Source organism: Lissotriton helveticus, chromosome 5_1, assembly GCF_964261635.1.
Source record: "Lissotriton helveticus chromosome 5_1, aLisHel1.1, whole genome shotgun sequence".
NCBI classification, from domain to species: domain Eukaryota; kingdom Metazoa; phylum Chordata; class Amphibia; order Caudata; family Salamandridae; genus Lissotriton; species Lissotriton helveticus.
The window spans coordinates 393,975,231-393,991,581 of NC_136065.1; the positions used below are offsets into that span (position 1 = coordinate 393,975,231).

The 16,351-nt window shown below is 47.0% G+C and overlaps 1 protein-coding gene across 2 annotated transcripts in view; it reads left to right on the top strand.

Moving 5' to 3' along the window:
* Positions 1–16,351, top strand: part of HSPG2 (heparan sulfate proteoglycan 2) — a 948,088-nt gene that overhangs the window by 690,518 nt on the left and 241,219 nt on the right. For both annotated transcript variants that reach the window (XM_078642606.1, XM_078642605.1), the window contains one exon: positions 694–845. In XM_078642606.1, coding sequence (XP_078498732.1) covers positions 694–845 — 152 coding nt within the window. The remainder of the gene's footprint in view (positions 1–693; positions 846–16,351) is intronic.

Genomic DNA, 16,351 nt, shown 5'->3' on the forward strand with positions numbered 1-16,351 from the left:
CATTCATAGGGAACCCCTGGACTCTTTACACCATGTATCAACTTTTGATATATCGCACAAAGAGCATTCTTCCTACAAGGACCATTACCTGTAGAGGGAAGGCCAACCACAGATGATTTAAAAAAAGATGTAATTAACTTTTCATCACAATCCTATATCCTGTACATGTGTAGCTAGAACTTGAGGACTGTAAATTATAAATCGCAGTGATTTGTTTTTTTATGTGGCTGTTGGGTGGTAAAGTGATTGACTTTTCTTCAAGAAAATTCTCATCTTCCAGTTTTGGGCAATTGCTGGAAAGGTTATGGTGTGGAATAACGATATTCTGCTTTTAAATGCACTTTTAATACTGTGTGATTATCAAACCTACTGTTGCAGGTGGGCTGCCATTGTTATGGTTTACTTGGTAATTAACCCCCACATCTCTTGTTCCTGGTACTTGTCAGGTCTATGCCCACCTGGCATCAGTAATGCATCTGTTACCTTCTGCATTGTTCTCATCTAAGCCAGAACATATGAAGTTTAAAAATAATGCACCGTAATTTTAAATGTGCGCTATTTGCAGCTGTTCTTACCATTCCTCTTTTGGGAACACCAACTGAACTTTCAATTAAAAATTAGGTTTTTTTTTAGGGAATCTCACGGAAGTCAAAATAAATACCTCCCTTTAACTGTCTTTCTTTTTTGCTTCAGGTTCCAGCATCCCTGCCCCAGTTAGGATTGAGTCACCTTCAGAAATCTTTGTTGAGGGTCAAACTGTGGACTTGAATTGTATTGTTGCTGGTCAGAAAAGGTCAACAGTCACATGGCATAGATCAGGAGCAAGTCTCCCCTCCAATCACCAGGTTGGTAGATGCTTCATTGTATTTACCATCTATGATTATTTTAATTGTATGTTCTTCTTTCTTCAGTAACTGCATGAACGGGTGAGCTACAAAGGAATAGCTAGTCCTGATGCCACACATGTTGGGGTCTTCAGCTTTGAGATTGTCTTAGGCCTCCTCTTCACCATTAGCCTTCATGCTCTTACTGTCCGTGCCAAAGTCAGATGTTGATCAGTGATGACTGTACCATCTCTGTTAGGATGTGGCATCAAGGTCTGTTTTGACATCAAGTCAATTGTGCCACCACTTTCAGCCAGGAAAATCTTGTTTGTTTCTGTTGATTATGAGAAATTGGAAGCACTGCATGTCGATGAAAAGTGCACTGTTTTCTTCTCTGGAAGAATTTGAAGACCTTGATCCAGTTCCTGGTGGTTAGGCTGCTTTTGTCAAGTTACATCCTTGATTTAGAGGCACTATTTGTTTTTATACAGTAGTGGCAGCATGTTGCAACATTTCTTTGTGGTGGCAGCATGAAACAAAGCATTTATTCAAGGAAAATATTTCTGATCGTAGCTATTGTTTGTACTGCAGCTTGTAGAACAGGTATGGCTGAATTTGCAAATGTCCACCAGTTGCTGGACTCAATCTTCATGAATATAGTTTTGCTTGGTCCCTTGATACCTTCCTCCTCGCCTATATCCCTTTGAGATCTCATGTGCACTACTGACTGTTTGACAGTATTACAGCAAGATACTGGCCATATTTAGCACAATTATGATGTGTATGGGAAACATTGGACAATATTTTTATAAATCTCTCTAAAGAGGAACAAATGCAACACTCTGAACCTTCTGAAAGATAGAGAGCTTGCTTCCACCCCTCAATGTTGGCTGTCACTGCTTAGACCAGTTTGTAGATGGCAATAAGGATACTGTTGCATCAACATGCATGTGCTTGCATGTATGGTTTCCGATGTAGGTGCAAACCCTTGTTTTGAACAAAGCATTACATGTTTTCAATTTTTTTTCAGTGTGAGAAAGATTAAGCCATTCTTAATAACGTGCCTTCCTCATCCTTGAGTACAGTAGGCTGAATAAAGTAACATCAGTAAGCACTCATTTCAATAGAACATCGGTTTCCTCTTTCATGTAACAGTCCTGCAGAAACTGGGAGCTCTGCACGCATCATAGAGGTGCCTTTTATCATAATTTACTTCGTTGTCTCTTCTCCCCATTGTCAGCTATTGTTGTGCCAGGAGTTAGTCCTCCTTCTAGGTTTGGTTACCAAAGTTTACTGTATGCTGGAGTCAGTACAGGATGGGTGTCATTTCCAGTTCCAGTCTCTTCCTTTAAATCTTCTTAGTCTTTTCCATCAAACTTCTATAACGTCTATGAAAGGCATTTTTATAGCTCTTCAGGAAATGAGGGATGGCACTGACTTTTTTTATCATGTACTTCATCCTGTTTCTGGAATAGTGTTTGCTGGAAAAGTAAAAGTTATCTCTAGAGATAAATGTGAACATCTGCATACCTTGCCAAATCAAACAACACCTGGATAGACCTCGCAAATATGTTGACTAATAACTTGAGTAATTTCCACTACCTGGTGGTCCTCTCTAAACACCAACATAGTCTCAATTCTTTGTAAAGCCTTGCACCTGGAACCTGCCATGCATGCCTCATAACTCGGGTGGTCATGACCATGAAGAAATTGTCATCCCAAAATTGTTTGTGCGTATTTCTAGATCCTCATATTTTCACTGCAGGTACCAATTCATTAAAACAATCCATCTGTTTTCTTTTGACTTTTGGGAGCACTTAAAGCTGTTAATGTCATTCCATTAGTGGATTTTATTTGTAATGAAGTTATACATATAATGTAAAGCAGCAATCTCTGCAGTTATCCCTAGGCTGGATGACAAACATAAAGCCCCTGAGGGACTACCCAAATGTTGATTCAGTGGTAATGCAAGCAGTCCAGCTTTGTTCGAGGAATCCGTTCTGCCATGTTCCACTCCACCTGACAAAAAGGAGGCGTCTGGACAGAATAGGGCAGCAGTTCTCTCCCATGGCTGCAACATCAATAAGAGCATCTGTTCTCTGAAGATTAGGATGACTCACATCCACATACTTCACACGGAAAGTCCAACGTAAGATCTTGGACATCCCATGTGACAGGAGGCTCTCTTTGACAAACACGTTTATGATGCTTTGCAGTTAGTACAAACAGACACTCCAGAGAAGCCAGCTTTATTGAAGAGCTATAGGACAGATGGCTATTCATTTCTAGAGGAAGGTATCAGTCCTACTGCTAACAGCCACACCAGCATACGCAACAAATTTATCAGCCCACAATACCCTCAACAATATAGAGCTCCACCAAAGCAGCCTAGACTAATTAAGTTCCACAGAGGAAACAAATGCACCAAAACAAGGACTCTTGCAGTAGACAATAAGGATGCTGAGGTGCCAGTCACAAAAACAACCCCTTCACGGAAGGTACAGGGTCAAATTTCCAACTACCATGCAAACTGAAAACTTAAAACAGATCGCTGGGTCCCAGGCTATATTTCATTTAATCATACTGTGGAATTCATGCAAAAATCTCCTCATCCTCCTCCTCAATCCCATCTCTATCAAATATGATTAGAAAGTCTATCCATGCTAAACAAGGGATCTATAGAAGTAGGTATTTTAACTCGAAGTAATATGGGGTTTGAATCCAGTTTCTTTCTTCTAAAGAAGACATGAGAATTGGAGGCCAATTTTAGATCTGAGAAAATTCAATAAATACCCCAGGAAACCATCTTTTCTGATGATCAGACTTCGGGCACCCTACACCTCCTAAGTCACTGACACTTCATGAAATCATTAGAACTTCAAGAGCCGTAGTTTCATATCCCCCAGTACCCAAAACATCTCAGTTACCTTGGATTTGAAGTGACTGGCAGCTATTAACAGTTGAAAGTTCTCCCCTTTGGCCTGAAATCAGCAACTTGTAGTTCACAAAGTGCCAAGCTTTAATGGCAGCATATTTAAGACAGAAAGGTCATCCATTCTTTCCATACCTCCGCGATTGGCTGGTAAAGATGCAGTCAAAAGTTCAACCAAGGCTTGTCATCAAATCTTCAATCATTTAGGCCTTGGTCTCAACAAGCACAAATCTTCCCTCTAGCCTTCTATAAGGATAATGTTATGTTACCACTATTTATATAGTACAACAGCTGCCCCAGCAAAGGGGCGTCCCTGCGCTGACAGCAGAGCAGCTATCACGAAAAGGGTGGAGTAGGGCACAGACTACATGGCGGGAAACAGGTGTGTTTTAGGGGCCAGGTGTGTTTTCGGGGCCATTCTGAACACCTTAAAAGACCAAGCTTATCCGACTGTAGGGGCACGTCAAACCAATGCATCTAACAGGCAAATTTCAAAAAGAAATTATGGCAATGATGTCATCATGCATTTGATCCAGCAGTAATTTCACAGTAATTTCTCAATGCAAAACATCTTTTACCTCTAGTTTACCGCTTTAAAGGTGATGGACCTTTGTCACCGTGTATCACCTTCAGGAGACATTACATAAACATGAAAAAACAAAATGCAGTTAATATTTAAGCCAATAATGAGAGTTGTGAGTATTTTTAAAAGGTTTTATTTTCAAACGTTAAGTGCACATAATGTTTTTTTTATGATGTGATTTGCCTCTTTTTTTAATTAAAGCCTCTGCAGTTAAATTTTCAATTTGGTGGCACTTCAGTCGGTGGTAGGGGTCTCATTCCATATGTACATTTTATGCATGATGAATTGCTATTCTGAGTGAGTTTGTCAACGAGTGTGTTTTAAATTCTGTTTCCAAGGGAAAAATTATTTACCAATACTGCTTGGTAGTGCCTGTTCCCTTTGGTTGTGGGGCCACCTCTCTAGTATAATTACTGTCTGGCCCAGTAACCTGGAGAAAGACAGCAGCCACATATTAATGGGGTTAGAGCTGAAGCTTTGAGGGATACAGGTGCCAGTGTCACTATCGTGACTGAATAACTGATATTCCAGGGCAGTATCTGACTAGTGAGACATCTGCAGTCCTCCATGCTAATAATCAGACTAAGGTCCAGTCCATACTGGCCAAAACTAGGTGGTTGTATCCTCTGCTATTCCTGTAGAATGTCTGCCTGGGCATAATCTAGAGTCCTCATCATGGGCTGAGGTCGAAAGAAAGACTTGTGCAGCTATGCTGGGTATACTTGAATGGTTGGGTGTAAAAACAAGAGCACAATGCAAAGACCAGTGTGAAAAAGATGAGTTGTAGCCTGGAATAATGGCCCAATCCTCCAAGAGAATAAGCAAGAAGTCTGGGAAACCAGCTTCGCAAGCTCCGCTCCCCTCTCCACAGAGAGAAGACCTATGAGCCCCAGAGGGAACTGAGCCCCGGGTACTTAGGCCTTACATGGGAGAGCTCCTGGGCCATGGGGGGACCCTCTAAAGGAGATCTGTGCCAGAGGACCTGTCCCACTTTTGAGAGCTGCAGACCGCAAGATGCTGATCAGGAAAAGGGAGAAGTCCGTGGCTCCCACAGAACCTATTGGGAGGAGGGACTTCTATACACTTTGGCCAGTGACCCCTAACCTGGTGCCACCAGGAGAGTGGTAATGCCTCAGAAGTATATCATTTTTTTTCACTTTGGCTCATGTGATCCCCTTAGCTGGGCATCTTGGTCGGGCCAAAATGTAGAGTCGGTTAGTTACCCACTTCTATTGGCCAGGTATGACCCAGAAGGTGAATACGTTTCGTAACTTCTGTGCTACCTGCCAAGCCAGTGGCAAAGCAGGTGGGCCACCCAGAGGCCCCCCTAATTCCACTTCCAGTGGTTGGGGTTCCCTTTGAAAGAGTAGGGGTTGATGTTATGGGCCCCATAAACGACCCCCCCCCCCCCAACACCATCAGGGAACATATTCATACTGGTGGTAGTGGATCATGCCACCAGATACCCTGAAGCTATTTCCCTAAGTAAAATCACTGTCACTGCCCCTGCAGTTGCCAGTGCCCTCAGTAGTTTTACTAGAGTGGGCTTTCCTAAGGAGGTGATGTCAGACAGAGGTAGTATCTTCAAGTCTGGCTACCTGAAAGCCATGTGGGGTGGCATACAAGTTTACCACCCCTATCCCCCACAAACAAATGGTATAGTTGAGTGATTCAATGAAACCATGAAAGTACTCCCTGCTTTTTGTCTACAGAGAAGTACCACAGAAGGGAGTAGGCTTTCCCCTCTTTAAACGTCTGTTTGGTCATCGTGTAAGGGGACCAGGGTGTCTAGTGAAGGAAGGCTGGGAGAGACCTCTCAAAGAGCCTAAGCAAGACATAGTAGACTATGTACTTGGCCTACGTTCAAGGATGGCTGAATACATGGAAAAAGTATCCAAAAACCTTGAGGCCAGCCAAAGGCTGCACTGGTGGAGTTACAACCAGGGTGGAAGGTGTGGGCTTTGGAGTCTATGGCTCCTAGAGCCCTCCAGGACAAACAAAGTGGACCCTACACTATCCTTGAGAGAAAAAGGGAGGTAATTTATCTGGTTGATCTTGCCACTTGCAGGAACCCCCAAAAGGGTCATCCATGTTAACCGCCTTAAACCCCATCATGACAGGGCTGATATGGCCATGAGGATTAGGAAGAAGTGATGGCCTCTCCCTTTCCTCCTCTTCCACAGTGCTAAAGATGGGTCAGTTGAAGGAGTGGACTTTTCAGACACCCTCTCTGCCCAAAAGCAAGCTGACTGCTGAGCTCCTTTTCCTCACCCCTAGTCTGACTAACTGGTGTCTCCATGATGTGGACACTGTATGCCCGTCAAAAATAAACTGTACAGCCAGTTGGACCAAGTGAAGGAAAGCATCCAAGCTGAAGTCAGCCAGATGTAGGAGTTAGGGGTGCTTGAGTCCTCTGAAAGTCCCTGAGCCAGCCCAGTGATATTAGTCCCCAAACCTCACATCGAGGGTGGAAAAACAGATCTGAGGTTTTGTGTGGACTGTCGAGGTTTCAGTGCTGTTTCTAAGACTGATGCACATCTTATCCAAAGGGCAGATGAACTCATTGACAGGCTAGGGTCAGCCAAAATTCCTCAGTACCTTTGATTTGAAATCAGGGTACTGGCAGATTGGTCTGACCCCTGGAGTAAAAGTAAAATCTGCATTCTCATCCCCCATGGACATTACCAATTTACTGTAATGTAATTTGGAGTAAAGAATGACCCTGTCACCTTCCTAAGGTTGGTGAACGAAGTACTTGCTGGATTGTAGTCTTTTAGTGCAGCATATCGTGACAATATTGCTGTCTATAGCTTCACTAGGCAGGAACACCTGATCCACCTTGGAAAGGTCCTGGAGGCTCTCAGAGTGCAGGCCCCATAATCAAGGCAAGCAAGTGCTAGATAGGGCCGGGCTCTGTTGTATACTTGGGCCACCTAGTAGGTGGAGGCCAAGTTCAACCCTTACAATCCAAGATCCAGACAATTGTGGATTGGGTATGTCCAACCACTCAGATTAAAGTCAGGGCATTCCTTGGCTTGCCTGGGTATTACAGGAGATTTGTGAAGGGGTATGTGTCTGTTATGGCCCCTCCTCACTGAAATGATCCCCAAGACAATGCCAAAGAAAGTAAACTGGACAGTGAGATGTCCAGAGGCTTTTGACACTCTGAAGGAAGCAATGTGCTCAGCACCTATTCTAAAAGTTCCAGATTATTCTAAGCAGTTCATAGTGCAGACAGATGCCTCTGAACATGGGATAGGAGCAGTCCTACCGCAACCCAATGATGATGGCCATGACCAACCTGTTGCTTTCATTAGCAGGAGGTTACTCCCCAGAAAGTAGCATTGGAGTGCCATTGAGAGGGACTGTTTTGCTGTGATTTGGTCCCTTAAGAAGTTGAGGCCATTCTTGTTTGGCTCTCACTTCCTTGTTCAAACTGACCACAGGCCTCTCAGATGGCTAATGCAAATGAAAGGTGAAAAACCTAAACTGTTGAGGTGGTCCATCTCCCTACAGGGAATGAACTTTACAGTAGAGCACATACCTGGGACAGACCATGCCATTGCAGATGGCCTTTCCAGGTTTTTCAACTTGGACGATAAAGACAGTCTTGGGAACGGTTGATCTCATTTGCTTTTTATTTGGGGGAGGGGTGTGTGTAGTAAAGTGCCCCTTTTTAGGTCTCGCACCTGCGACGATTGCGAAGCGATGTCGCTGCGAGCCCTATTGTGGTCGGCTCTACTTACAAGGAGCTAAAGGAGACAAGAGATGTGCATGTGCCGCCTGCCGTAATCGGATCAGGTCGCGCGCGCGTTCATCATCTCCTGTCTCCCCTAGCTCGTACAGCACACACACAGACACTCGCACACACATCCCCTCCCCCCCCCCCACCAGTCATCGGGCTCTTTTTACACACGCACACATACATACACACGCATGCACACACACGCGCGCACACACGCATACACACACACACACACTCACACTCACACATACACTCACACATACACACACGCGCACACACAGACACACAGACACGTGCACACACAAATGCGCGCACACATCCACCCCCTCACACCCCACTCACCGGGTTCTTTTCGCGTGTCCCTCTCTCCCTCGGCAGCCAGCGGGTCATTCTCCGCAGCAGGCGGGGCTCTCCACGAGCAGGGGAGCCCCGCTAGCTGACACGCAAATCTTCCGGCTAACGGGGACAAGACCGCGGGGTAGGCTCCCGTCTGCTTCCTGTATTTTTGCGGCCCCGTCCCAACACAGGTTGCCTGGCTTCCTGTTCAAGCCGGGCTGCGGCGGTGTTTTTTTTCCAGGTTTGCCATAGCAGTTAATTTTATGCTTAAAGATGTAAAAACGAATTAGATTAATGGCTAACCAGTATTAGTAAAGCCACTGGTTATTTCAAGGGCTCGAACGGCCACTCTTATCACTAGGCCTCGGTTCCCTTAGCTACAGAAACAGAGAACATTTATAAACAGGCTAGCACCTCCGACTTTAAGTGTTCCATGAAAAGCTGGACATTCACGTTAACGTTTAATGCGGGAAATTAGCAATTCATTGTGGGAAGATGAATACTCTCTCCAGTGGCTGGCAGCGCGAGCCGGGCTTGGCAGGCCTCCTACCGGCAGCTGATGCTCTCTGCTCCTTTGCCAAAGCAGGCAGATGGCGCGAGAAGGGCAGGGAAAGTCCTGTCAGATGAAGTGCAAAGGCTATCCGCGAGCAAGGCCTTGGCATCGGACTGGGAGCTGCCCTCTAGCCTGCCCGCCCCCTTAGAGTCCCTGCTGCTTGCCCTGTCATGGTGGCAGCCCCTCCAGGGCATGGAGGTGTTTCACTTGGCAGGCATGTCTGCGATTGTGAGTGGAAAGGTTACCTTGGCACCGATGCCACGTGCGAAGGTGGCAGTGACGCCGCCAGCCTGGCAGCTGGCCAAAAGCAAGGCATATAAACACCAACCCAAAGCCTCGAGGGGCATTGAGGGGGCCCCGGGCTCTGGTTCACCTTCATGCACAGTAAAGCCCGCTACCGGTAAAATGTGCAACATCAAGCAGCAGGCACGGAGCACAGAGCAGAGACAGCAGGGCTTTATGTATTCTCACAGGCACAGAGGAACAGAGGGAAAAAATACCAGCCAGGACGCGCCAGACGTGCAGACACGGAGGAGCAGGCACTTTCAAAACTGATATACAGCCCAGGGACATAATTAGACAAATAGAAACAAACATGCAAAAGTTCGCTCCTATCTGCACATCAGTGGGGACCAACAGGCTGACATAAAATAACACAATATGATACAAAGAAAAAGACCCTCATACAGCAAGCATTTGCAATGCAATAAATGTAGTATACTTGTAAAGGTAGTATACTTGTAAAGCGCACAGCTGCCCCAGCAACGGGGCGTCCCGGCGCTGTATAACTCTGGGGAACCCGTTCTGGCTTTCCCTGTGGGATGGTCCCTTGCTGGGAGTCCCCAAGGTGGAGCCAGGCATCCCCGGAATTGGTGGGGCCGTTGTGGAGATTAGGCAAGCTAATGCCCAGAGTTGCCGAGTGGAACCCCTGATTAGAGTAAGCACCGAAGCGAGAATTATCGAGTCCGCTGACCAAGGTCCACGACCCTGCCGCGTCGGGAATTGAACCCTGGTCCCAGGCTGACTTCTGCTCTCAGGCCTGCCGCCTCTAACCAGTGAGCCACACTACTCCACTGTGAGCTATTAACATTGTAAATGAAAATGCCTTTTATTAACGCTTTATTTTTTAAAACCTAAATAAAATGCATTGTCATTTACAATGCCAATAGCTCAAACTCGCGTAAATGCAAGACCTATTGCATTGCAAATGCTTGTTGACATGGTCACCCCCCACTTTTTGCCTGATATTAAATGTGATTTTGACTGGAAGTTCACTAGGTTCCTGCTAACCATGTCCCCAGTGCTAGATCTCTTTCCCAAAACTGTGCAATTGTATCCCAATTGGCAATACCTTTTAGCATTTGTATTTGTATGCGGTACTTATAAAGCGCTACTGTCCTCCAAAAGGGGCATCCTGGCGCTGAAAAAGTGTACAATACAATAGTGGGAGCTAGATGGCAGCCATTACATCTGGAAGGTTGAAAATCCAGGTCTTTAAGTGTTTCCTGAAGACTTTCTCTTGTTACAGGAGTCTAAGATCTTTGAGCATTGCATTCCAGGCCTTAGAGGCCAGGACCATCAAAGTCTTCCCCCCCTGTGAGTCCTTAGTAAGTGGTACCCCTGGTTGTAGGAAAGTGCCCCTTTTTGAATGGTTACCCCCTAACATTTTTCCTGATAACTGATGCTAGCTTGACTGATTGTGCCCTGGGTCCCTGCCAATCAGGTTCCCAGGGCCTGTGTTCTTTCCCAAAACTGTACCTTTGTTTTCCCAATTGGCACACCTGTAAGTCCCTAGCAAAAGGTACCCCTGGTACCAAGAGCCTTTTGACCAGAGTGGGCCTCTGAGGGCTGCAGCATGTATTATGCCACCCTCAAAGACCCCTCACCTTACCACCTGCACACTGCCATTGCACGCTGCATGTTTTGGAGTAGACCAAACTGAAGAGTCAGCATGTGTGCCATGCCCACCACCACTGTCTGTGGCATGGATAAGTCACCCCTCTAGCAGGCCTCACAGCCCTAAGTCAGGGTGCACCATACCACAGGTGATGTCATGGCTGCATAAGCAATATGCTCCCACAGTTTCTGTGCTATCCACAGACGTAAGTGCAGTGAAGCCATTTTGAGTACATGGGCTGGGACTTGTAAACACGTACTCCACAGCTTCATGATGGCTTTACTCACGACTGAGAAGTTTGGTACTAAACTTCTCAGCATAATAAATCCACACTGATGCCAGTGTTGGGTTTATTAGAAAATGCACTCCGAGGGCATCATAGAGATGACCCCTGAAAAACGACCAACTTCTAGTGTATTGGCTGACTGGTCCCTGCCAGCCAGCCACCATCAGACCGGTTTCTGGCCGCATGGGGTGAGAGCCTTTGTGCTCTCGGAGGTCAGAAACGGAGCCTGCCCTGGGTGGAAGTGCTTCATACCTCCCCCTCTCATGAATAGCAACACTTGGTGGTAAGCCTCAAAGGCTCTCCCCTTGTGATGTGCTGATTTAGGCAGCTCCAACCAGTGAAGATGCCCGGCCCCTGTCCAAGCCCCACTTTTGTCGCAGGACAGACAGGAAAATTAGTAAGCAGCGTAGGAGTGTCCACCTTAGCCTGGCCAGGTTCGCCAGGAGCGAAGGTGAACCCCTCTCTTAAAAATTCTCCATCATTAATTGGAGAGTTAGGCCCAATAGGAACAGGGATGTGCCCCTCTCCCCAACAGGAGGGGGCACCCAAAGGGTGTAGTCACCGTAGGGAACAGTAACCATTGGCTACTGCCCCCCAACCTTACTAACACCCTCACATTTAAAATGTAAGGTTTCTCCTTGTTCCTCAGATTCAATGATCTACGAAGGAGGACAGAAGAGCCGTGCAGTAGTGCAGAAGACGACTGACTTGGCCCCGGCCCTACAGGCCTGTCTCGTCTCCTTCAGCAACCCTGCTCCAAGAAACAGGCGTGCCCGCAGCAGGTTCTGAGCTGGGATGGGGCAGTGAGCTAAATAACGGTGATGGATCAAACCCTGATCTTTGGACTGGGTAAGAGTGGTCTGCTTAATTCAGACACTCTGTTCATCACCACCCCCTTTTCTGAATCATTTTGTCCACCATAAGCGTGGAAGGGTATACTCAGACATGAGTCCCTTGCTCACTGCTCCATCAGGATTCAAGCAAGCCGGGCCGACAACGCCTGAAATGGCAGAAACCGGTCCCCGGAAGCTTGTCTCCTTTCTGGTGAAGAATTGGCTTGGTAGTTTGGTCTGCCCTGTTCCCATGATGCACTGGGCCAGGGACAGACTAATTTGCATATAGCCAGGTTCTGAGCTGGGATGGGGCAGTGAGCTAAATAACGGTGATGGATCAAACCCTGATCTTTGGACTGGGTAAGAGTGGTCTGCTTAATTCAGACACTCTGTTCATCACCACCCCCTTTTCTGAATCATTGTGCCCCGCAGCCAGCCACCTCCAAGAACCCCGGGGACCTGCGTTATCTTCAACAAAGACTTTTATCTCCTGTGGAACTGGATTTGTCCATCAAGAAATAAACTAAAGGACTCCGGATCCAGGCAGATCTACTGCACATGCACCACTGTGCACCAGACACACATGGCCAGAGTCCAGGTGGCACACTGACCCAGTGAAGTCTCCCCTGTGATCCTGACCAGAGATCCAGCATTGGACGACCTTTCCTGACTTCCCCCTCGATGCCTGCAGCCTAAACTGAAGGGGCCTCCTGACCTCAACTGGATCTGGTGAGAAAAACCTGATGCCTAAGGATACCCCTGCACCCACTACCTAGGAGTGCCTACCCGATGGAGTCCCGGCATCCCCCCACTATCCAACTTACCTCTCCAGTCATAGGATTCCTTCAGTCAGCCTTCGGAACCGAGCCTGAAGTTGTTTTCCCCAAACTGAGGATCTCTATTGGTTTCAACAGGGCACCAGACGCCTCCTTTACACTCTGCACCCAGCTGCCCCCTGTGCAGTGGTGGTGCAATCTCGGTGCTCTTTGGTGGCCCCTACATTGCTGATCTTAACCCCCATAGCCTGTGACCCTGAACCTCAGGTACTTAACTGTAACTGGTGCCTCTTCGAGGTGCCTCCATAGGATAACATTGTGCCCAGTGACCTCTGCACCCAGCCGCCCCAGTGCCGCTGGTGTTGCAGTAACTACCTTGGTCTGATCCTGGCCCAATCTTGACCAACCCCCTGGAGACTGAATCTCAAAACCGTTTACCTACCTGTAAGTTACCCACTTGTCTTTCCTCTCATAGGATTGCATTGGTCTCTCACTGTATTATACGAAGTGGTGATTCTAGATACAAAGTATCTTTCTCTTTACTGAGAAACATTTCATGCATATGTAAAGTATTGTTTGATGCTCTACAAACCTCTTGCCAGTAATTTGAAAGTATTGTATAAAAGTCTACTTACTTGTAACTGAGTTCAACTTGGATTCAAGAAATAAAAGTAACTAAAGTAATATTTTTGTACAAACATCAGTCTGGAGTCAGTCATTGAGTGTGTGTTCCTGCCTTGTAACCTTATGTACACCAAATGCATTCACACTATCCTCTGATAAGCCTAACTGCTCAGCCCAGCTACCACTAAATTGAGAGTAAGGTATTACCTACTTTAACCTCTGCCATACCTTTGGGGTCTCACTAGACTCTATGCACACTATACCTTTCTTTGGTGTACTATATACAGAGCCAGCCTAGTGCAAGGATGATAAAAAGGGTCCCTAAGGGCTACAGCATGTATTATGCCACCCTAAGGGACCTCGCACCAAACACACACTGACTGCCAATTCAGGCTGCATGTCTTGGTACACGACAAACGTGAAAACCAGTCGAGGTTTCTTCATTTGAGTATGGGGGTATGGACCCGCCACCCCTGTTGCCCCACACGTATTGACATTTGTGCGAAATCAAACTGGCATATTCTATACTATTGCAGCGGCATGTTTTACATGCCTGTCTACTAGTGTCTGGGTAGAGAAGGGCGTGCCGAATACTGCTGATTGGCAATTAGCAGCTAAAGCCTGGTGTGCATGTCCGTTTGGACAGGTCTGTTACTGTGGCCAGCCAGATGTGTACTTTAGGCTTCTGAACTGCACTAAGGAGCCAGAGGGAAAGGCAGCTTAGCTGCCTTAGTCTCCTTTGGAGCCCTGAGTTCCCCTGCTCACACGGATCACTGCTTTGTTCTCATTCTGTTTATAAGTAAAACAGCGTGAGAGCAAGATACGGATTGGTTGTTTTGAAAGCAGCAAGTTCAGTGACATGACAATTAATTTGTTGGTGCCCGGGTTGCTGGTGGAAATGGAACTGGCAGCACTTTCGGCTGTTAGCATCAGTGTTTGTTGGAACAGAGTTACGACAAGAAGCGGGCGAAGGGCCTGGTGGAGCAGGAGTACATTTTGGAGGTGTCAAAATGTAAATATGAGCCACTACTTTTTACTTGTTCCCTTGGAGCATTGGGGCTGCTCTGCAGGTCACGTCTGCATCTGGAGCTGGGATTACTGGCGGGGAGATCACTGAAGCCTCTGAGCCCTCTCCTCACTCCTTGTGCTGCTTTGACGGTCGTGGAAGGTATTCTGCTAGCCCTGGGGAATGTGCAGTAGCACGTGATCTGCCAGCCAGTGCCTCTACATTTTGCCATTCCCCACCTGCCTTGGCGTCCTGGGGAGTGATTGCCACTGATTCGGCGCTACTTGCCTTATTGCCTGTAGCGGGGGCTAGCTGTTGGCCCATAGCTTCCTGGGACTAATGTGTGCTAGAGCGGAGGACGTGCTCGGGGTTGTGCCGGATCCGGGGGACTGGTAGTGCTGGAAGACCTGTGACTCTGGGCCCCTTTCTCCTTCAGCTGTGTCAGCTCTGTGGGACAGTTAATAGTGTAAAGACTACTGGCCAGTGCCTCCCGCCTTTTTCACCCCTACCACCATCCCACCCGAATGTCTTAGGGATTCATGGGGACTGATTCCTTGTGAACCGGTGCACCCGTACTTGATAACTTTAGCGGGTGGGGGGCAATGGGTGTTGCTGAAGGGCTGGAGCCTCCTGGTCCCCGTCTACTAGTGAGGTTGCCGCGATCTGCACTGAGCCGGCTCCGGGTTGACACACTGTTCTGGAAGGCTGCTCAGCCTGCACCGTGGTTTCCCTTTACTTTCTAGCTGCCCTGAAGGACTATGAGGGTGATCACAGGTGGCTTGGTGGGGCCCCTTGCTGCCAGTTGGCCCGGAGGAATTTTGTGCGAGGAGCACATGCTATTTACTCTTCACTGTGGATCCTTACTTGTTGTTAGGATACATGGGTCCTTTTTACAGCTCACTCGTTCTCTATGTGGTGCATAAGCGCTGTATAAGTTACTGGCAAACATAGAGGGTGGGTATTCGTCATCTGGTGGCCAGCTCCGGGTTTTAACTCCGTCACAGACATACTCTGCAGTGAGACAGGTTTAATGCACCATTGGTAACTGCTCCTCACTTTGCTTGTCCTGCCATTTGTGTGAGTCACCAACCGCCACTGCTAAAAACACGACTTGGCAGGCACCCCTGTGTGCCATGCCTACAGACACTGTATGCTGCATAGGTGAGGCAACCCTACCGTGTGGACATACCTGCATGAGCAGATATGCCCCTGTGCTGGTTGTTTCACTGTAAGTGGTCAGGGAAGCCATTTTAAGTACATCTACTGGACTCTGGTGAAAACGCGTTCCCCAGCTACATTATGGCTTCACTGAAAACAGATGTCTAACACTCCTCTCAGAAAAACCTAAGGCTGTTCGACCATGCCACCCCCTAGAAGAGCACCTTGGTATTGCTAGAGCAAGCCCCTGTCCACTTATAAGGGAATACCTGGACTTTTTGCACACTACACCTCTTTTTGTTACTCTATATAAAGAGTGAGCTTCCTACAATGGTGGTGCAGCAGTGAAATAGAAGACTTGACATCTGCTGTACCACATGGTTAGTAAGTGATTCAACTATATTGTTTTAACCTAGCTGTTAGGCCCTTGTGTTAAGTCCCACAATTAAATTGTTTAGAATGTAAAAGTGTTTTACTTAGTTAGGTCTTTTAGAAAGTTTATTTAGGATTTTTTGTAATTCTTAAAGGTACCAATTACTTTAAAACCATGACTGAGTAGCTGGTCTTTCCCAGGAGCTCAACCTGGGGCCCTATAGGAAACTTAAGTTCGACTGACTTAATTACAGAACTCATCATGGGGCCTAGACCCACTAAGGCACATTTTCAGAAGTTGCTTGCAGAAAATGCTAGGTCTCTGGCAGAGGAATAAACCCATATTGGAGATGGGAAGGTGGGTGCTGAAGTGAATGAAGACATAGTAGGGTTGCTGCTGGAATCATCATCTGAGAGCAACGTCTG